Source organism: Equus quagga, chromosome 3, assembly GCF_021613505.1.
Source record: "Equus quagga isolate Etosha38 chromosome 3, UCLA_HA_Equagga_1.0, whole genome shotgun sequence".
Lineage (NCBI taxonomy): Eukaryota > Metazoa > Chordata > Mammalia > Perissodactyla > Equidae > Equus > Equus quagga.
The window spans coordinates 155,111,286-155,133,963 of NC_060269.1; the positions used below are offsets into that span (position 1 = coordinate 155,111,286).

The following is a 22,678-nucleotide window of genomic DNA, read 5'->3' on the forward strand; positions in this document are numbered from 1 at the left end:
TATTCAAAGTAATTTTTAAAATGGAGATGAAATTAAGACAGTCACAGAGTAACAAAAACAGAATTTGTTGCTAACAGACCTGCCCTACAAGAAATGCTGAAGGAAGACGTTTACACTGATGGTACCAGACTCCACTGGAAGGAGCAAAGAGTGTCAGAGGTGGAAAGCATGTAGGGGAGTGTAAGACATTCTTATTCTCTGACTCTACTACTTAAAATGTAAGGTGGTTGAAGCAACTTTTGTTGGGGTTATAACAAATAGCTTAACATACACGACAATAAGCACAGAGGAGGGGAAGGAAATGCAGCTATGTTGGAGCAGAGGTGCTGCATTTCACTAGAATTAAGTCTGTATTAATAGAATTAGACTTGTTTAGTTTAAAGTAACATACATAACTCCAAAATACAGTTTAAAATTCAAGAGGAATTAAAATATTACATTATTACATAATACTACAATATCAAATTAAAAAGGATTTGTTTAATGCAAAAGAAGGCAATAAAGGCAGACTAGAGGAAAAAAGAGACATCGGACATCTAGACAATAAATAGCAAAATGGCAGATGTAAATCAAATCACATCAGTACTTAGATTAAATACGCTGATCAAAAGGCAGAGATTGTCATACTAGATAAAAGCAAGATGCAGTTACACAGTCCACAAGAGACACGCTTTAAATTCAACACAAATAAGTGCAAGGTAAAAGGATGGGAACGATGCCATGCAGACAGTAACTAGATGAGAACTAGAGCAGTGATGCAAGTATCAGACAAAAGAGACTTTAGGACAAAGAAGGTTTCTGGAGACAAGGAGGAACATCTCATCATGATAAAGGGTCACTGTGTCAGGAAGACACAGCAGTTAGAATGTTACACATCCGACAACAGAGCAGATGTGTGAAGCAAAGGCTGCTGGGAAGAAGAAACAGACAGTTGTTGAATACGTGTTCCAGGGGTCAGCAATGCAGTTCTGGAGCCACGTGGAGAACCAGGCTTTCAGGAAACCACAGGGCTGCATTCATTTTCATTTACTTATAGTGGAAATGTATCATATTGATCTTTTTTCCAATCAACCCATAGCTGGAAATGAATTTATTTCACACTGTTCATAACAACTATCCATCCATCTTATGTGTATGTTTGCGTGTGGTGTATATATACACCATATTGAATGACACAAGACCAATCCAGTGGTATGAGATTATTTTTAACTGTCAAAAAAAGCATCAGCAACAGTTGAGTCATCTTATGTTAAGGTCGAACAGTGTCTAAGTACTTTCTGAAGCACATAGTCAAAATGATGTGTGCCCAACTCTAGTATAAAATTCCTAGAACAATGGCTGTGTATTTTTTTCCTTTGAAATCTGGACCCATGTGACAACGTTCTCGTGAAAATATTAATTAGCAAGTCGTGGTTGTTTGGAAGAACTGTGGCCATGAAGGTACAATTGATAGCAAAAAAAAAAATCAGTTTTAGAGCTCTCAGTACCCTCAGAGATTGATGGAACAGCTAGATAAGGAAAGACATAAAGGGGAGCAGGAGCAAACAAGATATGAGACATTCAGGAAACAAGCAGCAAAGAGGCACAAACCTGACCTATGGATAGAAACTTTGAACGTAAGTGCACCAGGTACTCCAGTGAAAAAGCAGAAGCTGTCAGACTGGAACAATAGGAAGACCCAAGTGGATGCTGTCTACAAGAGATACACTTTAGATTCAAAGATACAAGTAGGTTGAAAAAAATTATAGAAAAAAACTGGAGTGGCTGTTTTCAGTAGGTTTTGAATTAAGAAATATGACTGGAGACAAAGAGGGGTATTTCATGATGATAAAAGGGGTAATATATCAGGAATACCTAACAGTTGTTGGTGTAGACACACCAAAAAAGGAAGCTCTAAAATACATGAGGCCAAAACTGACAATTAAAAAAGGAAGCAGTTAGGGGCCGGCCCAGTGCCACAGCAGTGAAGTTCGCACGTTCTGCTTCTCGGTGGCCCAGGGTTTGCCAGTTCAGATCCTGGGTGCGGACATGGCACCACTTGGCAAAAAGCCATGCTGTGGTAGGCATCCCATGTATTAAAAAAAAAAAAGTAGAGGACAGTGGGCATGGATGTTAGCTCAGGGCCAGTCTTCCTCAGCAAAAAGAGGAGGATTGGCAGATGATAACTCAGGGCTAATCTTCCTCAAAAAAAAAAAAAAGTTAATCCAACAATTATGATCTGGATATCTCAATACCCCATGGTTAATAATTGATAAAACAATTAGACAAATAATAAGAAGATAGGAGACTTGAACAGTGCTATTAACCCCAATTGACTTATCTGACAAGTGTAGACATCACCCAACAACACCAGAATACAGATTCTTTTCAAGTGCAACGGAGCATTCTCCAGAACAGATCATGTACTGGGACAGGAAGCAAGTTCCAGTGCACTTCAAAGGACTAAATCACGCACAGTGTATTTTCAGACCACAATGGGATTAAATTGGAAATCAGCAATAGAAAAATCTGAGAATAAAATGAATATTTGGAAATTAACACAATTCTAACTAACTTATGGATTGAAGGAAAAACCAGAAGTAACATCAGAAAATATTTTGAACTGAATGAAAGGAAATACAACGTATCAAAATGTATAGGCTGCAGATAAAGCAGTGCTTAGAGGGAAATGCACAGCTCTAAGTCCTTTAGAAGGAAGGGGACCTAAAGTCAGCCATCTAAGCTTCCACCGTAGGAAGGTACAAGAGAGTAGAGTGGAAATCCATGAAATGGAAAACAAAAACAATAGAGAACATCAATGCAACCTAGTTTGTCTTCTGAAAAGAACAGCAAAATTGGTAAACTTTTACCTAGACTTAGCAAGAGAAAAAGAGAGAACACAAATTACCAGTGTCAGGAATAAAAGCAGGGACATCACTATACACCCTACAGATATTGAAGGGATTGTAAGGGGATATTGTGAGCAACTCTCTGCTAATAAGTGGTTCACGTGAAGTTGACAAATTCCTAGAAAGAAATTACCAAAACTACCTCAAGAAATAGGAAATCCGGATAGATCTCTGTCAAGTAAAGAAGCTGAATTAGTACTTTCTACATCTTCCCACAAAGAAAATCCTGTTTCCCAATGGCTTCGTGGGTGAATTCTATGAAACGTTTAGGGAGGAACTAATACCAATCCTACCTAAACTCTTTCAGAGAATAGAAGAGGATCAGACGCTTCCCAGTGCGTTTCATGAGGTCAGTAATGTCTTAATAACGAAGCCAAAGACAACACAAGAGAAAGACTGAGCAACGTTCCACATGAGTATGGGTGCAAAATTCTTTAGAAAGCTCTGAGGCAATCAAATCCAGCAGCATATAAAAAGGTTTATGTACCATCACCAAGTGGGGTTTACCCAAGAAATTCAAGGTTATTTGACATCTGAAGACCAGTTAATATGGCAACTCTATTAGGACAGTAACAGACCTAAAAACAAGATCTTTTCAAGAGAAAAAAATTTTGACAAAATTCTCAAGAAACATGTAATAGAAGGGAACTTCCTCAGCCTCATAAAGGACATCTACAGAAAACCCACGGCCAGCATCATAATATTGAGAGATTGAAAGTGTCCCCTTGACACCAGGAACAAGGCAAGGATGTCCACACGTACCGCTTCTATTTGACTTTGTACTGGAGGTTCTTAGCCAGTACAGTGAGGCCAGACAGAAATTAAAGGCACCTGGGTTGGAAAGGAAGAAGTGTAGACAGCATAATCTTGCAGGTAGAAAGTCATAAAGAATCTGTGAGAACACTACTAGAAATCATAAACAAGATTGGTAAGGTTACAGGATGCAAGATCCATCTACAAAAATCAGTTAATTCTAGATACAGACGTGTGCTGCATAACGACATTTCGGTCAATGACAGACCCTATATACAATGGTGGTCCCATAAGATTAGTACCATGTAGCCTAGGTGTGTAGTAGGCTACACCATCCACAAAACCTTTTGCAAAATATCAGTGTGTAGGTACACTCTGTGATGTTCACCTGACGACAAAATCGCCCAATGATGCATTTCTCAGAACATGTCCCCGTCATTAAGTGACATATGACGGTACTAAGAACAGACAGTCCAAAACTGAAATGAATCAATTGAGCATAAGTGTCACAGTTTTCTCCTGGACTTCCTGTTCTATTGGCCAGCATATCCTGTCCTTTTATAAATACCATCGTGTCTCGATTCCTTTCACTTTACAAGAAGTTTTGAAGTCAGACAGTTAAGCCCTGTACCTCCATTCTTAATTTACCAAAATAATTTTGGCTATTTTAGGTCATTTGCATTTCCATGTAAATTTTAGCATCCATTTGTCACATTCTACCCAAAAAGCCTGCTGGGATTTTGATGGGAATTTTATTGAATTTGTACATCAATTTGGGGGAGAATTTCTGTCTTAACAGTTTTGAGTCTTTCAGTTCATAGCCATGACATATCTATCTCTCCGTTTATTAGATCTTTAATTTATCTGAAGAATCTTTTGCAGTTTTCAGTGTACGGGTCTTTTACTTTATGGATAAATTTACACTTAGGTATTTAATTATTTTTGATAGTGGAATTTTCTTCATTTAATTTTCTGATTGGTTATAGTTTGCATGATCTATCTTTTCCCATCCTTTTATTTTCAACCTGTTTGTGTCTTTGAATCGAAAGTGTGCCTCTTGTAGACAATATATGGTTAGGTCTTGCTATTTTTTTTTTTGGCTTGATCCATTTTTAACATCTCTGCCTTTTGAATGGACTGTTTAGCCCATCAGTGGTTAAGAGGGTTATTTATATGTTTGGATTTATGTCTGCCTTTGTTTGTGTGTGAGTTGGGATTTTTTTGTTTATGCTTATATCCTTAACTGCCTTGTTTTGCATTAAATATTTTTAGTGTGCCATGTTGTTATGGACTGAATTGTGTCCCCTCAAAATTCGTATATTGAAGCCCTAACCCCCAGGGTGACTGTGTTTCGAGGTGGGACCCCCAGGAGGTCGATGAGGTCGTAAGGGGGGCCCTGATCTGGTAGGATTAGTGTCCTTATGAGAAGAGACCCCAGAGAGCTCGCTCCCTGTCTCCATGCGCACACACACATAGAGGAGGCCGTGTGAGGACCCAGCGAGAGGGCAGCTGTCTGCAAGCCAGGAAGCGAGCCCTCACAGCCCGAATTCAGCCAGCACCTTGGTCTTGGGCCTCCGGCCTCCGGGACTGTGAGGACAGAATTTCTGTTGCTTAAGCCCACAGTCTATGGTGTTCTGTTCCAGCAGACTGAGGCACGTTTGATGCCTCGGTTGGTACTGTGCAGTGGGTTTTGTTTTTTCTTAGCGATTGCCCTAGGGATTACAACATGCATCTTCTGACCAACTTGAGGTGAAAGCTGACTTAATCCTGGAGAAATACAGCAGTGTCGCTGCAGCCAGGTTCCACTTCCTCCCCTACTTGGTAATGTTTTCTTTACATATGTCATTACGTATGTTATATATAGCACTCACACGTGTTATAAACCCAACAGTTCAGGATTGTAGTTGTTTCTTGTAAACCAGCTCACATTTCTCAGAGATCACAAGAGGAAACAGACACGTGCGTTCTGCACATTTGTCATGTTTTTACCATTTCCAGTGCTCCTCATTCCTTCCGTGGGTTCAAGGTGCTGTCGGCTGTCACCTCCTTTCAGCCTGAAGCAGCTGGTCGCTGCAGGGTGGGCGGCCAGCATGAGTTCTCTCAGTGTTGCTCACCTTTGGGTGTCTCCAGTTTGCCTTCACGCTGAAGGGCCGTTTCCCTGGATGTGGGATTCCTGGTTGACAGTTTCTAGCACTTTGCATGGTGGTTCTGCCTCCTGTGGCTTCCTTTGTCTCTGATGAGACATCAGCTGTGGGCCGCACTGTTCTGCGTGTGACGAGCTGCTTTTCTCTTTGTTTTTCCCTCCCGATAGCTTTAGAGTAATTTTTGAAGTTGTGAAGTGCGTCCTCCGACTTTCTCTTCCTTCTTCTAGATTCTTTTGGCTCTTCTGCTGATGACCTGCATGTGCTGGGAGCCTACTCACATGCAGCCAGTGCTCTGACCGCTCCTGACTATGCTGTGCCAGGCGCTCTGGGTGCCCCCTGCCCATCCCCCTGCCCATGCGTGTGTTTTTCCTTTGGCCAGGATTACGTGGAGCACAGCCTTTCTCTGGTGCTCTGATCTCCAGAGTCTCCCCATTCGATTTCTGGCTGGTCTCTGCTCTGCCCAGTCGTGGCTGCAGGCCAGCAAAGCTGTGGGCTCCCCATTTGTGACCGATTCACCTCTTGTGGGGTGGCTGTGCTTTCTGCTGGTCAAGGCTTCCCCCCTGGAAGCAAAGCCGTGAGTTCCAAGCCGCCCCTCGCTGGTGCAGCTGCCCTCTCACCAGCCCCAGGCAGAGTGCCCTCTTCCACCCAGGCCACCGCAGGTGTTCCAGCACGGATGCCATTGATTTCTTAAAACAGTTGTTTTTACAAGTTCATCCAGTTTTATACTCAGTCTTGTAGAGGCGGTTTGCTGATTTCGACTCCACAAGCCAGAAGTGTCTTCTCAGCACTCATTGAATGACTTAAAACACTGCCTGCAGCCGTCCCACTTTACCGGTGATAGGCGGTCCACAGACGGCTGCACAGTTTCACGTCCTCTCATGTTATGCCCGTGGCTGATTGGTTTAAGAGCATTTCTGGGTATCTTCCCTCTCAGTGATCAGACAGGAGCGATTGCTTTGAGGCACATTGTCTCATCCAGAAAACAGCAGAGCCTTGTTCATCTGGCACCACAGGGCAATGAGTTTTTCCATATTCCAGATAATCAAACTTACCCTCTTGAAATGTCACATTTTTTTTAAATTTTTATTTCTTTTTTCTCTCTCCCTTTTTTCTTTTTTTGGCAGGGAAGATTCACTCTGAGCTGAGATCTGTTGCCAGTATTCCTCTTTTTTTTCTACTGCCCAAAGGCCCTGAGTACATAGTTGTATATTCTGGTTGTAAGTCCTTCGAGTGCTTGTCTGTGAGCCACCACCACAGCATGGCTGCTGACAGACGGGTGGTGTGGTTCCGTGCCTGGGAAGCAAACCCCGGCCACCAAAGCAGAGTGCTGAACTTTAAGCACGAGGCCACCAGGGCTGGCTCTCAAAATGTTTTTAATTTAAATTTTTCAAATGAAAATCTTTCTAAAATGCATTAAATAATATTGCTTTCCTGAGCAGAATTCAAGGCTCTGGCTTGGAGGTGTCTCATTGGTAAGGGAGCATCCCTCTGGCTCCTGGTTTTGTTTTGTTTTCTTTTTTAAAGATTGGCACCTGAGCTAACAGCTGTTGCAATCTTCTTTTGTCTTTTTTTACCCCTGCTTTTTCTCCCCAAAGTCCCCCAGTACATAGTTGTATATTCTTGTTGTAGGTCCGTCTGGTTGTGGCATGTGGGACTCTGCCTCAGCATGGCCTGATGAGCAGTGCCATGTCCGCGCCCAGGATCCAAACCAGTGAAACCCTGGGCCACTGAACTGCAGCCCGTGAACTTAACCACTCAGCCACAGGGCCGGCCCCAGTTTCCTGGGTTTTAATTGGCTGGAGCACGGGGCACCCTCACAGCCTGAGGACGTCCTCCTCTGGTCCTGCGGCCCTGCCATGTTCTTGAGCTCTTGGTGGCTCTGGGATAGTTTTCCGTCTTCCCAGCCGCCCCACCGTCCTCGGCAGCTCACTGAGCTACTGCTCTTTAGAACAGACTCTGCCGTGTCGGGGTTCTCAGGCAGAGCCCGAGGGACTCCTGAGAGCCCACCGCCTGCTGGGTGTGCAGAATGCCCACTGCGCTCTGGCCACAGAGCCCTGAGCACACAAGGCCTCAGAGGGCTGCCCACATGGCCCCCATGAGTTGTTGGTCTCTTGGAGCCTGAGTTTCCTCATCTCTGTATGACCACTGTAAATTACTGTAAAGAGTAAATAAGAAACTTCCAAGTGACCGTGAGCCTGATGTCACCGAGCAGAGAGCCACTGCCGGTGGCTGCTGGTTCTGCCGTGTGTTGACGGGTGCCCGATTTGTTTGAAATCAGGTGGTGAGGCCAGCAGATGAGGAGACAACCGCTGTGAAGGGAGAAGTTCACGCTCAGAGGCAGGTGGCAGGAGGCAGGCACGCACCCAGGCCACACGGGAGGCAGGGGCCAGGGCAGGGCACGCAGGAGCCCTGACTGTTTTCAGGGGAAGGAGTGGGCGAGGGGGCGGGACAGGCTGGCAGGTTTGGGATTGGCTGGCTGGAGTCGCTGTAGCGGTCTCAGGGTGGGGCCCCACGTTCTCTGAGGCCCAGCCTCAGGTGATTAGGGCGGAGCGTGAAAGTCAGAGGAGGCAGGTCAGAGGAGGCAGATCAGAGCGCAGGTTCAGAGTGGCTGGTGTTTGTGTCAGAGGCACGCTTGCAGGCAGACCCTTCCCTGGCCCTGGGGGTCCGCTGACCCTGGGAGGGGCACTCTCTCCAGGATTAGCAAGGCCCCAGGACGTCAAACCATCGTAAATACAGACCGTAAAAAACGTGGTTAGCACAGCCACAGCTGAGAGAGTTTGCCTCCCTGGTTCTCAGCGTTGTGCGGGGTCTTCCTAGGGTCACCTGCAGACTCTCAGCAGGGGCTGCGGTGCCACCAGAGGGCAGTGTCCTCCCGCCATCCACACAGCCCAAGGGCAAACAGACCAGACCTCCATTGTCCACTTAGCGCTGTGCAGCCTTGGGAAAGGCACTCACGGCTCTGATCCAGGTTCTTCAATGAGGAGAGGGGTGACGTGAGAGGACACATAGGGAGCCTAAGCTAACGCTGTCTTCCTTCTCTCCCTGCCTTTCTTATGTCAAAATTCTACAAGATTGGGATACAAAAGTATTCAGGTGTTAAAGGAGGGCCATCTTTACCCATCTGCTCTCTGGTGTGACAGAAGCTACCAGGGACGTTTGCAGGGTTAGCTGAAGTGTCTTACCCACCTGTTAGGATTTCAACACAGAGACGCGGCCGGGTGTAAACCTGTGGTTTGAGTGGAGACCAACTTGAGTCCCAGCACTGACGGGCGGGCTCGGTCCTGCTGCCCCCACACCTGTCAGAGCTGGAGGAGTGTTTCCCTTCCCACGGCTCTCAGAGCATGGGGACAGTGTGGGTGCCCATCATTACTGAGTGCCTCCCACATGCCTTCCCGCACCGCCCACGGGCAGCAGAGGTGGAGGCCGCGGCTGAGCACAGTGTCAGCTGAAGCTCAGCGCCCAAGAGTCCGTGCCTGGGTCTTGATATCAGACCACTCAGCCGTCAGGACGGTTTGAATCTTCTCTGAGCTGCAGCCGTACGTATGGGCGCAATGTTCACTCCCCATCATGAGGGCGCTACTGCCGCATCGGGAAGAGTTTGGGGGCTGAGCAGGGATGGGGCATGGTGGGATGGAGCTCAGTGGGGACGGGCACACGGTGGGGACAGGAGGGGCTCGCCCAGTCTCGTGAAGGGGACAGGTCAGAGCGCAGAGCACACGGCAGGTGTGACTTTCTCCTTCCTTTGAGCAGGTGGTACTCACGTTTCATCCCGCCCCTGCAGGCAGCGTCTCCCACGGCCCTCAGCACCTCGGCCTGACACCAGGTCACAGCAGCATGCCACAGGCTCTCAGGTAGCGTCCCTCACACAGCTCCTTAAAGACGTTTAAAGTGGAAAGTGAGAAAGAAGACTCCTCGTGATCTGACTTACTAGAAATAGTGCTTTCTAACCCCATTTTTACGTGCTCTGAGTGAGGATATATTGTGCAGACCACTTCATATTTTGCTTTCTTTAAGCTAAAACATAGCTTAGGCAGTGGCCCTGTTACTAAAAGCTCTGATAGAGCCGTGTAATGGGTGCACGACGCCTCGTCACAAGAGCAGACCAGAGCTCTGAGGGCAGGTGGCCAGTATTCTCGTTCTTGAGCCAGTGGGCGTGGCTGTGTGCCGCTAAGACTATCTACAAGAGCAGGTGAGGCTGGCTTTGGCCCAGGGCCTGCCGTCCACTGGCCGCCCTATACGTGCTTGAAGGCCAGGCGGTCTCTAGAAGTTGGCCTCCTACTCCCCACCCCCGACCTAAAGCCTCTTAGTGGCTTCCAGTGCCGGTGGGCGCAGTCCAGCCGCTGGCCTCCAGCATCCTCTCCCAGCTCACCCAGAGCCGTGTCTGTGTGCCTGCTACCCCGACTCACAAGGCCACCCTGCCTGCCTCCTGCCCACACCCGTGACAGGACCGGGATGCCTCTCCTCACCCCATTCCACCCCAGGGCAGCCGGGCCCCCCTACCTGGTTCCCACTGATTATACCTCCTGACTGCTGTCAGCATCAGCAGAGGAGGGGCTCCTACGGCAGGCGCTGGGCCCTGGTCACGGGCAGCCATCCTCTCAGGCCCCGCTCAGAGTCACTACAGCCCAGAGAAGGTGCCGGAGGCTGCCTGGTGGGCGCTGCATGGGCAGCTGCTCCCGCAGGAGCACTTAGCCCCCAGCACAGCACATGGCCTCACTCATCCTGGGCACTTAGAACGTGTTTTTGAATCAACACATAGTCTTTAAAACCAAAAAATAGTCAGTGCTTGAATTATCATGTTGCCAAGGACATTTGAAGCGTTGCTGATTCTGTTTCTTGACTTCACTGCTAGGATTCCATCGCTGCAGATCCCCTGTAAGGGCCGGTCCCAGGGCCGGTCCCGCACTCCAGACCCCCAGGCACCAGGCAGAGCGGGAAGCGGGGGCTCGCCCAGCCTTGGGGGCCCCCGGGCCCCAGCCCCCCGGCAGCCCATCAGCATCTCAGGGCTGCTGCAGAGGCGGCACGCAGGCAAGTGTGCTCCCCCAACATGCGAGCATCTCTTGGAAAAGTACGTTTGAGAAAACGTTACGTATGTGTGACAAGAGCAGACTTGAACCTTTGAACGTTCTTGAGAGCTATGTTTCTGAGCTTTTCGTTAGTGGTGCAGAACTCAGTGGTGTTCACTTGTGTGTTCACTGTGGGTTATGACTCTGATGCTCCCGCAGGGTCTGCTGCCGTCCGGGGGTTCGCACACGAGAGGTGAGCCTGCTCCTGCCTGTCCGCGGATTTCAGTTCTTCAGCCTGCCTGCCAGCACGCCTGCGGTAGGCGGTAAATGGAATTGTATGTTTTTGCTTGATGGAATAATTAATACAATTGAATAAAGCATTTTTTGATTATCGGGGGGCAGCGTATATGTCATACATTTGAAACTTGGGTCTTCTCCGATCTTCCTTAAAATGGTGTTGCAGCAGAGTGCACACCTGTGTCCGCTCATGGCTGGGTTTCTGATGGCGGCCCTCGGGCTGGCAGGAGGGTCTGCGGCGTGGGACGGCTGCATGGCTCAGGCAAGCCCTGTGCCCTGGTCGTCGGTCGTCTAGACACAATTCTGTTACGTGATGCTCATGACTCATGTGACACCGTGTTTGCGATGAACCTGCCTCCCAGGGTGCATTTTGTGCCTGACTTCTCCCCACCAGGCGGGTGAGTTGCCCATGCTCGGCCAAGGGGGGCAACGTGTTTCCTCCTCACCCCCTAGTCGGGACCACACCAGGTTGGAAAAGAGGCTTGTGGAGTTAATTATAATCCTTTATGTTGCAATTACCTAAAACTTGGTCTGGTCGTCCCTCCTGGGTCAGGCTCACTGCGAGAGCAGGTGACAGGCCCCAGGAGAGGCCCCTCCGCACTGGGGAGCCTGAGGCAGGTGCACTTTGTTCCAGGCTCTGCGCCCGTCACCCCTACCTCCTGGCTGTCTCCCCTGGGCCGGGAGGCGTCGCAGGGGCAGGAGGGGCACTCATGTGCTCTTGCTGTCCTCTGGAAGGTGCCTGGCGCATGCACAGCCACTGCCATGTGTGGGCCAACATGCGTGCCAAAGTGGACCATTCAGAGACCTTGCATTTGGGGTGCAGAGTGCGTGTTCTCTGTTGGTTCCATTCCCAGGAGCATGTAAATACTATAAATCCTTAATTGTGGGTGTGCTTTTCCCTGCGCGTGTTGTGTAATGTGCACATGAGTGTTTCAGACGTTGAAACGTGGGCTAGCTGTGAAATGCCGGTGAAGGTGCGTTTCAGTGACCCATCCTGCTTCAGCTCTGTGCGCCCAGCAGCAGGATCCTGAGGCTGGAAGTGCACTTCCAGGTGTTCCACAAAGGGATGGGACAGCAGACGGCCGGTGGGTGTGGTCCTCCTTCCAAGACACCAAGAAATAGTCCACATGGGCGTGGCCACCGCACGGCCACTCCTCTCTGGGCCTGTGCGCGTTCACGGGTGGGCACCAGGCCTGCTTGGTTTGGGGCTGATTGTTGGTCCTTAATTCTAAAACCTCACTTCTTCTGTCACCTCACCTTGCTTTTTAGACACAAACTTTGAGCCCATATTTTCAATATTTCATGTTCTTTATTTTTTGTTGTTTTTTTCACAGTTGAGTATCCATTTGGCCAGTTGAAGTCCACTGGGCGTCCAGTTGAGACGGTGTCTGCTGTGGCCGGCAGTGGCACCAGCGCCCTTTCCCTCCCCTTATCACTGACAGCACATCTGTTCTTCTTTTTCAGTAATTGTCAGTGGGAAGGCAAAAGTAAATAAACATCCAGATAATAGTGCAAATCCTGCTTGGACAGAGATGACAGCATGGCCAAACTTAAAGTGGGGCCCACACCACCAGGTGTTAGCTCAGAACCTTCATCTCTCGTGGACAAAAGCCAAATTCAGCCTGGAAATGGCAGTTTAGGGGCTTTGACAGATAATTCATGAAAGTGTGAGCTGAATGAAAATAAGATGCATGGAATCGAAGGCCAGCAGTGGTTTAAAAGGATCGTTGCATGAGGCCTGCCTGGTGGTGTAGCAGTTAAGTTCATGTCCTCTGGTTCAGCAGCATGGGGTTTGCAAGTTCAGAGCCCAGGCACAAACCTACACAGCGCTCATCCAGCCACGCTGTGGCGGCATCCCACATACAGAATAGAGGAAGATTGGCACAGATGTTAACTCAGGGCCAATCTTCTTCACCAAAAAAATAAAAATTAAAAAAAGGTCGTTGTGGGGTCAGCACGATGGCGGCGGGGTGGCAGAGCGTTGACCGGTGCCTGCACCAGGCCGTGGGCTCTCTGTGCCCTGTCTGTCCTGCAGGGAAGGTGTTGAAACCCTTCTGTGGCTTGGCGGTTTGAGGTGTGTAGGGGCACAAGCAGCTGAGCGCTGCTCCTGCACCAGCCATCCTGCCCTCATCCTGGCCCTCTTCCTGGCTGGTGGCATGTGGCCTGGAGGCAGCAGTGTGCCAGGCCTGCGCGGGAGGGAGAGGGCCGAGGAGAGAGACGGGCTGGGACTTAATGGCAGCTGCTCCCTGGTAGTCTTGGGACCTCAGTTTCTCATCTGCAACACGGAAATTATGTGCAACCTTCCTTTCCCCTCCCACATTTCTTACAGGACAAGAATTGTGTGGCGGGCATCTCGACACACCTGTGGCCCGGAAGCTGCCAGCTGCCACCACTTGCACTTTTTTGTTTTCTTGCAGCCACTGTGTAGTCATGACTCAGAGCAAGGGCTTCAGAGTTCAGGTCCAGACCTGGGCCCCATCTTCCCCTCTGCTGGCACAGGCGAGGCCCTGAGCACATCGCCTGTCACAGCGCAGGCGCCAGGTGAGAGTATGTCTGCACGTCCCCTGCACGGCCTCTGCAAACCTCCCGGAAGCTCCAGGAAGTGTCAACGTTTCTAATTGTGATTTTTCTTTCTCTGCTAAGCCTCTGAGTTTTGAGGAAAAAATCTTTGAGACTAAAGTGAATGTGTACAGACAGGAGGTGTCTCAGGCAGCACGTGGGAGTCCGAGGAAGAGCCCTGGAAGGGACCGCCGGGAGGAATGAACCTGCATTTGGCCAGCTGGTGGGGTCCACGGGAGCACTGGAGGGAGGCTCTTCGGGAGAAGCGTGTGGCGCTCGCTCAGACGGCCCAGGATGTTCGCTGTCAGCAGCACCGCTGTTCCATGGTTGGAATGGCGCAGTGGGCGTTTACGCACAGCGGGAGGAGTTTCTTGTGTGGCCAGTTGGCAGGCCCACGAGTGAGCACGGGGCCAGCAGGGGGCTTTCAGACCGTGCTCACTGGGGCCTCCCCGGCATGGGCTCCAGAGGGCTCCAGACTCCGCGAGCCTGCAGCCAGAGGATCCCAGCTCCATGCAGGTGGGCGGCGGTGCAGCGTCAGGGCCCTGAAGAAAGTCTCAGAGACCAGACAGACCACACGGTTAGACCTTGAGGTTCAGTTCCCGAGAGTGAAGACGGCAGAGCAGGGTGGCCGCGTCTCTGTCACCGACTGCTGCCGAGTCATCGCTGGTAACGGGATGTCCCCACGGTGCGCCTCACAGCATGTTCTCTGTGGTGCAGGGCCAGGGTCACACTCAGTGCCCAGGGAGCACACGCAGGTGTCAGGGTGACAGCGTGCCCGGAACCTGCCACGTTTAGTGATCCCCGCAGCCTCAGGGCCAAGCTCGGGATGGACTGGTGCTAACAGGCGGGGCAGACCTCCCAGCACATCTGGGAGTCACGTGCAAGGTGTGGGTGAGAGATGAGACCGACTGCCAGTGTCTGGGGTCAGCGCCCGTCCTGGCTTCTACTGTGGCTCCTGTGCAAACGTGCCCACTAACAACATTTGCGTCTTGTACCTAAGCCATTTAAATATAACACTCCCAGCAGGTGTAGGTACCTGTTGGACAGTATATCTAGTGTCGTGGCTTTTGTCTTGTTTCTCATCTTGTTTTAATTATAAGATGACACCTGTTCATTCAAGCCCCGAGATTGAGAGAATGGCAGGCGAGTCCCCTCATGCCGGCCACTGCAGGTATCTGGTCATGGCCCAGCTCACAGGTGCATCCACCCAGCCTCCGTGCCCAGGCTGGCTCCATCACGCCTGTTTCTCTTTGGCAGCACAGCATCGTCCAGACCGTGTCTCATTTTTCAGAACCCCTGCTTGCTTCATTTGCTTTGATTTTCATGAAAATAGGGTCTGTAACTTACCTGCTTGGTCGTGAACTCTTCCCGTGGCCCACGTGGGCCGCACGTGAGGACTGAGCCGGTTGCGCTTGGTCTTCCCACTCAGCAAAGGTACGTGGAGTCCCTGTTCCCCATCTCGAGCAGCGAGACAGCGCTGTCACCAGACCCTGTCCTCAGCGCCTACGATGGGCTGAGAAAGGGCAGGTGGAGGCCCAGCTGGAGAGGGATTTTGGGCTGTGGCCCCAGCCAGTCACCACTGCCCTAAAGCCCCTGGCCCAGGAAAGGCGAATGGGGTTCTGGGGGAGTCAGAGAGGGCAGGGGCCAGTCGTCGTGCCTTGGGGTCTGGGCAGGGCCCGGGCAGATGGCCCTGGAGAGGGAGGCTCAGCCTGGAGGGCAGGCTTCAGGGATCTGGAGGGTCTGTCCAAGGACAGCGGAGTCCCAGGAGCCCTGGTGCAGGACAGGGCTGCAGGAGCAGGACTGAGAGGCGCCGTGGAGGGAGGCCTGTGCACTGCCCCCAGCCCGGAGATGGTGGGAGAGTAGGGGAGACCGGCCAAGGGCAAGGTGAGGGGGAGGCGGGCGGGGCTGCAGACTGGGCCTGGCGGCCTCTCCGGCAGCAGGAGACGCTGACTTGTGCCGGAGAAAACCGCTGGCTCCCCAAGCAAGAGGCCGCCCTCCCTGCACGGCCCGGCCCCTGGAGCCCCTGCACACATGCAGCCACCCAGTGCCATCTGGGCCATGGTGGCGGGACTGTCCAGGCCGTCCCCATGTGGGCGCCTCGGGCGGATGCACGAAGAGGCCGTTTGTTTCCTTGAACTCCTCAGTTTTAGGGATGGCTTTCAGTATAATTCTGTTTATAATTGCATTATGTATTTATGTGGTTTTAAAGTCAAATCTACCCAAAAAGAAATCTTCAAAGAGGCCCAGCATCGGCCCGCCCACCCCACACTCCCCAGGACTGACGATTGTAAGCAGGGATGCATTCCGGCCCCTTTTTCTTAGAGGAAGACGTGGTGCCCGAGCAATTTCCCTCCCTGCATGTGGGACCAGTCCTCACGGGTGCACAGGCCTCGCGAGTCCTCGCGCCTGGGACGACCTCACGGGCAGTAAGTGCTCTGCCCAGTGTTCCGCGTACCCACCGTCATCAAAGTGTTTCGTAGGCCTCTTCATGGAAGAAGCCAGCACCCTGCAGAGCCTCCTGGCCGTCAAAGATGTCGGCCCTTCTCATGCAGCCTCGTCTAAGGGACAAAGATGAGGCCATCTGGCAGAAACTTCACTTTTAGCCGTAACATTTCCGTGGACAAATAGGCCGAGTTGGGTATTAATTTACAGTTGCTGGATGTATTTTCAAAAGTGAAAGGGCGTCCAACAGCAGTATTTCCCAGCAACTCAGTGACCTGCCGACAGCCCCCAGGAGCCGGGGACCAGGCCCTCCACGGCCTCCCACCCACCAGCTAGAGCAGTGAGTCTTATCAGAAGAAGAATCTGGAAAGCCCCCAGGATTGACAGGAAGACTGAGGAGGGGCTGAGCTCAGGAAGGAGGCAAGCATGAAGGAGGCAGGTCTGGGTCTTGCAGCCGCCATTGCTGACCCCTCACACAGGACGCCCTGCTGCGCGGTGCCTGGCCCTCCCGGCAGTGTCTGCCAGGCCCCTCAGCCCCAAGACCTCACCCAGACTCCCCAGTGGAGCCGGAGCTCAGCCGGGCAGCCAGAAGAGCAGGGCCCACTGCCCAGGCACACGCATGTGGCCGCTCAGAGAGCACAAAGGTCCTTTCACGCCCCCGCAGTTGTGAAGCGAAGGGAGGTTTTGAATGAGTTTTCTTTTCAGACTAAGAGGAAATTCCTAAAATTCTTAGGTGGTAAATCCGAGTCTGCACACCCACTTTGTGTCGTGCTTGAGGGAGCCGCAGAGTCAGGACCCGCGTGGTGGGAAGAGGGGGTGGGGTGTTCCCTGCTCCCCATCTGTGCCTCCTCTCGGGACCCCCAGGTCCCAGGTCCCAGGGGTTCTGGCTGGTAGCAGGAGGCAGCCAGCAGGTTGGGTCCTGCAGCCTGAAGGCCCACAGCCCTCCTGGCAGAGCCCAGTGGACACAGGACCCGCCTGGTGCCTCCCTCGGCTGGGGAACCACACCTGCGTGTCCCACCAGGCTCTGCACTCGAGGTTCCTCCTGCGATCTGTGCAAGTCAGTGCCCAGATCGCAGAAGAGGGGCAGCCAGCCGGCAGACGCGCTCCCAGGCTTAGCCGCAAGCTCTGTGTCATGGAAGCCACACGCCCCCATGAGAGGGACTCGACCATCGCACAGGACAAGCCCGGCCCATCTGACCTCCCCAGACATTCTCGGCCTGGATGCCCAGCCCTGCACCCCGGGTCTGCTGAGGTTCAGTCTGCCGAGCCCTTCTGCTGAAAGGGGGCCTTAACTTTCAATTTGGAAGGAATCTCACAGAGAAGTAAGGAGTGAGGTTGCCATGAGAACACACCACGCTTTATTCAATTTGCCCGTTGTTGGCAGTTGCCGTGGGCTTGCACGTGGGCTGCACACACACACTCACACGTGCTTGCACACTTTCCACACCACAACTGCGGGCTTTGACATGCCTTCAGTGTGCAGGCCTGTTTTCCAGTGAACTAGTTCTCATTCTGGCTTCCTCTGATGTTTGCTGTGGCCAGTGCAGGCCTTACAGACACAAAACCACATACATGCCCTTCCAGGCACTGCCAGTCAAACACAGGAGGTCCAGTGCCCCTCACTGGTGACGTTCGTTTTTTAAATACGACATCTGCAGATGTGTGGACGGCGTGAGGCCCCACCTCTGTGTGCTGGCCGACCTGTCTCCGTCCCTCTAGTTCATCCCCGGGGACGTAACTGAGATCCAGTAAAACGCCATCTGGACGTCCTGACACTTTGGTGCAGATGTGCACTCGCCACAGTCCACGCCGGGCCCCAGAAGAGGCCGTGGGAGCCACCCTGGGAGGTCAGCCAAGGGTGCTCTGAGCTCCCTGCAGAGAAGAACTTTCACTCTTCAACTTCCACCTGCCGCAGAGTGATACTTTGTAAATACAATAGAAAAAAATTACTAGGAAATGGAATTTTAAAAGATAAAAAACACAAGCTCCTTTCTTTCTTACTACATCCAACAGATGCAGTTACCTGACAGCCTTGGACAGAAGTTTCTAAGATCACCCGCCCACGCCCTCCATGTGTGTCTCCAGGCACCGGTCACCAGCAGCCCACAGATGAGCAGGGCCCCACGCCAGGCGGCCCCAACAGAGAGCTTACTGCACTTAGGAAAGCAGAGGACAGAATGGGACCTGTTGCCACCCTTCCAGAAGGGCTGGAAAGTCAGAGTGTCCTGAGGATTGGGGAGCTGGGCTGGCCCACGGCGAAGGGAGTGGGAGGTCTGAGCATTCACCCAGCTCTTGGGCCTTGGGAAGGACGGAGGCCCCGGCAATGCCCACGGCAACCAGCCTAGGCGTTGCTGCAGGAGATGTGTCCTTGGGAGGCTTTGCAAACACCAGGAAGCAGTGAACATGTTCGAATTAGGTCCACATGTCTCCACAGGACCAAACCTGCAGGTGCAAAGCCACATGCACGTGGGTTTCAAAGCCGGACGTTAAGCACAGAGACAGCCAGGCTGGCACACGGGGGCAGGAGGGAGACACGACCCGCACCTGCCACCCGTGTGTCTCCAGGAGACAAAACAGCAAACACGGCAAATTACGAACACCGCCAAACCTGGGTGCAGACCCAGGGACACTCAGGAAACACAGGCGTCCCCCAGAGATGGCGTGGGCTCGGCTCCAGACCGCCACAGTGCAGCAAGCCGCACAAGTGCTGTGGCTTCCCCGTGTATGTGGGAGCTGTGTTTACACTGTGCAGTAGTCCTTCCAGTGTGCAACAGCACTGTGTCTAAAAAGACAGTGTAGACGTCTGAGTTTGAAAATGCTTTATTGCTAAGAAGTGCTGACCGTCGTCTGAGCCTTCAGCAAGTCACAATCTTTTGCTGGTGGAGGGTCTTGTAGAAAAACAGTATCTGCAAAGCGCAATAATGTGAGGTACACCTTTTTATTTCAGAATAAAAAATCAAAGGATGCTGAATAAAATATTTAGCACGAGTTCTTATCTGTTGCACCCTAGAAATCTGTACGCCACGTTGTTCACTATGTTGTACAAACATGCCAGTTAAGTGTTAAGGTCTCCAGGGGCTTGGAGAGGGGCAGAGGGCAGGATGCTAATTGGGTGGGTTTGTGTCTGGGATACTGAAAAGGTTTGAGAGAGAGGTGATGGCTGCACAACAGTGTGAATGTCCTTAATGCTGCTGAATTGTCTACTTTAAAATGGTAAGCTTTGTGATATGTGTATTGGCACACCAAAATTCAACTTAAAGATGTCCACGTGTAGAAACACCTTTTAAAACATTTTGTGTAACATATCAACATAAAACGTTGGCTCCGAGGCCGTGCTTTTTGGAGTCAGGACACTCATCTTGTGGTAGGACAGCCGTAAATGGGGAGGAGAGGCTGGCCAGGGACAGGTGAGCTAGCCTGTGCAGGAGCGAGTGAGTGGGGTGGGGCCACTGCCTCCCGGAGCCCGCCTGGTTTGCAGAGTGCCCCAGGCTGGTTTGGAGAAACTCCAGGAGCCCTTGGCTGCTCTGCCGCCCAGTGTCCCCACACCTCTGTCCCATGCCCACCTCTTTGGTGCCTGGTCTCCAGGAGGCAGGCCCAAGGAGGCGGGGAGTGTGGGCAGTGGGGGCCAAGGCCAGCCTGCTACAGTAGGGGAGGCCCACGAGGATGAGGGTGAGGCACGCGCCCTGAGCCGGCACTCGTGTCTGCTCTTTCCTGTCCTGTGGCCGGTGGTGTCCACAGGCAGGTGACCGCAGCAGGGCGACAGCCTGCCCCAGCGTGGCTGCTCTTAGGAAATGCAGGGTGAGCGAGCTGGACATGTGCAAACCACACATCTGCCCTTAACCTCTTCCGGGAATTTTTCACATGGTTCCTCTGTTTCTTCTCAAAACCTAGTTTATTACCTAATTTATTTCACTGGAAATAGCAACGAGCAACTTAGGATGACGCCCACAGGGCTGTGGTCTGTGGTCACTTCCCGTGGTCTGCTCTGCTGCTGGTTCATGGTGCGTGTCCATGAATACGTTGAAAATTTGGCTTCACACACAAGACACGTTGTTGCTGCAGAGGCAAACATCCCTGAATCCCAGTGGCTTCCTGCCCTCGGTCACGGGGCCCTGCCCTGTCGCCTCCTCCCGGCCAGGCTGGCAGGCCTGTGCCTGGTTAGCACCCCAGCCCCATCCCAGCTCACACAAGCCTGGCGGCAGACAGGCGGCTCCCACCTCTTCTAGGAAGGACCCCTTGCCCACAGCACTGGGGGTCCCGCAGGAGCCGCCTGGCACGTGTGAGCACTGGCAGAGCAATCAGAAATCAGGGTGAAGCCGCTTCTGTCCTTCACAGAGAGGTTTGCTCAGGGGGCTGCAGGATCCATGTGTCGCCAGTGGCCACTGCTCTGCCTGCTGCCTCGTGGGGGACACAGCTGGCTGTACCCACAGCCCTGGAGATGGGTACTGGGCATGGGCTGTAGCTGGGGACAGGCTGCAGAGCCGCCTCGGCTGGCGGGGGGTGCTGGCTGCAGGTCTAGCATGCTCAGGGTGGGCACGGGGCGGGTAGAAGCCACTGGACCAGCCTGGCAGATTCCAGAGGCAGCAGCAGATGCCCTGCGAAGCTGCCAGTGGGATGAGGTGTGGTCTGAGGAGTAGGCATTCCTCTTCTTCCCAAATGCAGTGTATTTCAATCGTCATTAGCTTTATTTGGAAAATTGCTTTCAGAAGAACCTGCCTGACCTCAAGAACAGAGAACACACTCAGTGGTGTGTTTTTTGCTCAGCAGAGACATGCCTGGCAGCCACACCAGAGGCCTCCCTGTAAGACTCAGTAAATCGGGCTCTCCAGCACCACCCCAAGCGAGAACACCTGGGACCCGTTAGGGTGGTGGTCTCCAGTGTCCCTCCCTGGCCTTCGTGGAGGACATGCAGCCCCAAAGCAGGTGGGCCTTGCCCCTCCTGAGGATGGGGACCAAGCCCTCTGGGCTGCAGGTGGAGCCAGCCAGGTACAGCTCTGTGTCCTACAGGCGTGGGCAACAAGCCGCCTGCCCTATGGCAGCAGCAGACACGCCCCCGGCGGGGACAGGCATGGAGGAGGGTGACCACAGACTTGGGGCACAGCCGTGCCCTGGGGACTCGGGTACCCCCCATGGTCTCTCCCAGAGCCGCCCACTCCTGGCTGAGGTGTGGATGGCACCTGGCCCCCTGGAAGCTGGCCCAAGCCTCACTCCAGGGCGGCAGGGAGTGCTCTGCGCCTGACCTCGCCTGTCACTCTGGCTGCAGGGCCTGGCTGTGTCCTGGGAGGACGGTTGTGGGTGGGAAGGTGGGCCTCCTGTGGCCCGCAGGGGACGCTGGAGCTCAGGTGCCTGTCCCTCCATGGCCGGGGGATCGGAGTGGGTGCTTGGGGCCTCGGAGGAGCGTCTTCCTGCAGGAGAGAAGTCACACAGCTGCAGAAGCCTGTGGGGGAGGGGGTTGGAAGAGCTGGGCAGCTGGAGCTCTGGACCCTTAGAAACCTAGTGGATCCATTTTCAGGAAATGTTTTTTCTCCCATCATAGAAACGCTGAAATGTGACCTCGAGTCCACAGGGAAGGCTGTCTGCAGTCCAGGCCTGGGCACCTCGGCCGCCTTCGGGGGGAATCGAGGGGCTCAGGGGACACTCGAGGACACAGAACTCAGGCTAGAGAAGCCGGGCTTCGTCCAGCGTAGCCCTCGGACCAGGCAGGAGACCAAGGGGCCCGATGACGGAGCCGACAGGCCAGGCAGAGGCAGGAGCTGCCCCACCGGCCCCCACTCTGCTCTCCACGCCCGCTTGGGCGGAGGGGCCGGGCTGGGGACTGACCTGCCAGTCAGCGTGTTGCCCAGCCAGGGGTTGCGTCACTGGGTGACTCGAGCCCCCGCAGAGGGTCAGGCTGACTCAGGAGGGTGAGGAGTGACTGAGTCACCGTGGACGCCAGCGTCCTTGGAGGAGCCCAGACACGGACTGGCGCCTGGACCCAGCCCTCAGCCAGACCGGGCTGGCCGCTCAGCGCCCCGGCTGGCCAGCTAGGGGCACGAGAGGCCTGGCCACAGGCACTTTGGCTTCAGACAGCCAGGCCAGTCTGCTCTCCGGGCTCCTGGAGTTGGCAGGACCTGGGGTGGTAGGTGCAGTCCTTGGGCTGCAGAGTCCGGGAAACTGAGGCCCAGAGCCCCGCTGAGCCCCCCACCACGTTCTGAGTAAGGGTAGAGCCCTACCCCCGGGCAACCTGCCCTCCCGGTGAGGCTCCCCATTGCCCTCAATGTCCAGATGGCATGGGCCTGCAGGGTGTGCCGGCCTCCCCTAGCCCCTCAGGACACACCCCAGCCTGACACGCCGCGTGTGGATGGGCCTGCACGTGTCACTCTGTCCTGGCATCCCGCTGACACCTTCCCTGGCCAACTCTGCACCTCCAGGACCCTCTCAGGCAAACCCCACCCACTGCTGGGCTCCTGGCTGGCTGGAGGAACGGACGTGTGCGTGTCTGTGTGTGCGTGTGCAGGTAAGCACGTGTGTGTGAGTCTGGGGAGCAAGGGAGGGAGGACGGTGTGTGCACATGTGTGCGTGTGCAGGTATGTAGTGTGGGGAGGAGGGA

The 22,678-nt window shown here is 53.0% G+C and overlaps 1 protein-coding gene across 9 annotated transcripts in view; it reads left to right on the plus strand.

The window, feature by feature from the left end:
- RNF212 (ring finger protein 212) overlaps window positions 1–14,478 on the plus strand; it is a 41,983-nt gene extending 27,505 nt beyond the window's left edge. For 7 of the 9 annotated variants that reach the window (XM_046657559.1, XM_046657560.1, XM_046657555.1 and 4 more), the window contains 3 exons: window positions 9,567–9,636; window positions 10,638–10,813; window positions 11,011–11,143. In XM_046657559.1, coding sequence (XP_046513515.1) covers window positions 9,567–9,636; window positions 10,638–10,813; window positions 11,011–11,048 — 284 coding nt within the window. In that variant the 3' untranslated portion in view covers window positions 11,049–11,143. Of the gene's footprint in view, window positions 1–9,535; window positions 9,637–10,637; window positions 10,814–11,010; window positions 11,144–13,505; window positions 13,630–13,731 lie in introns of those variants that run through there. The other 2 variants (XR_006888056.1, XM_046657562.1) reach the window with 2 other exon arrangements.
- The last annotated feature ends 8,200 nt before the right edge of the window (window positions 14,479–22,678 follow it).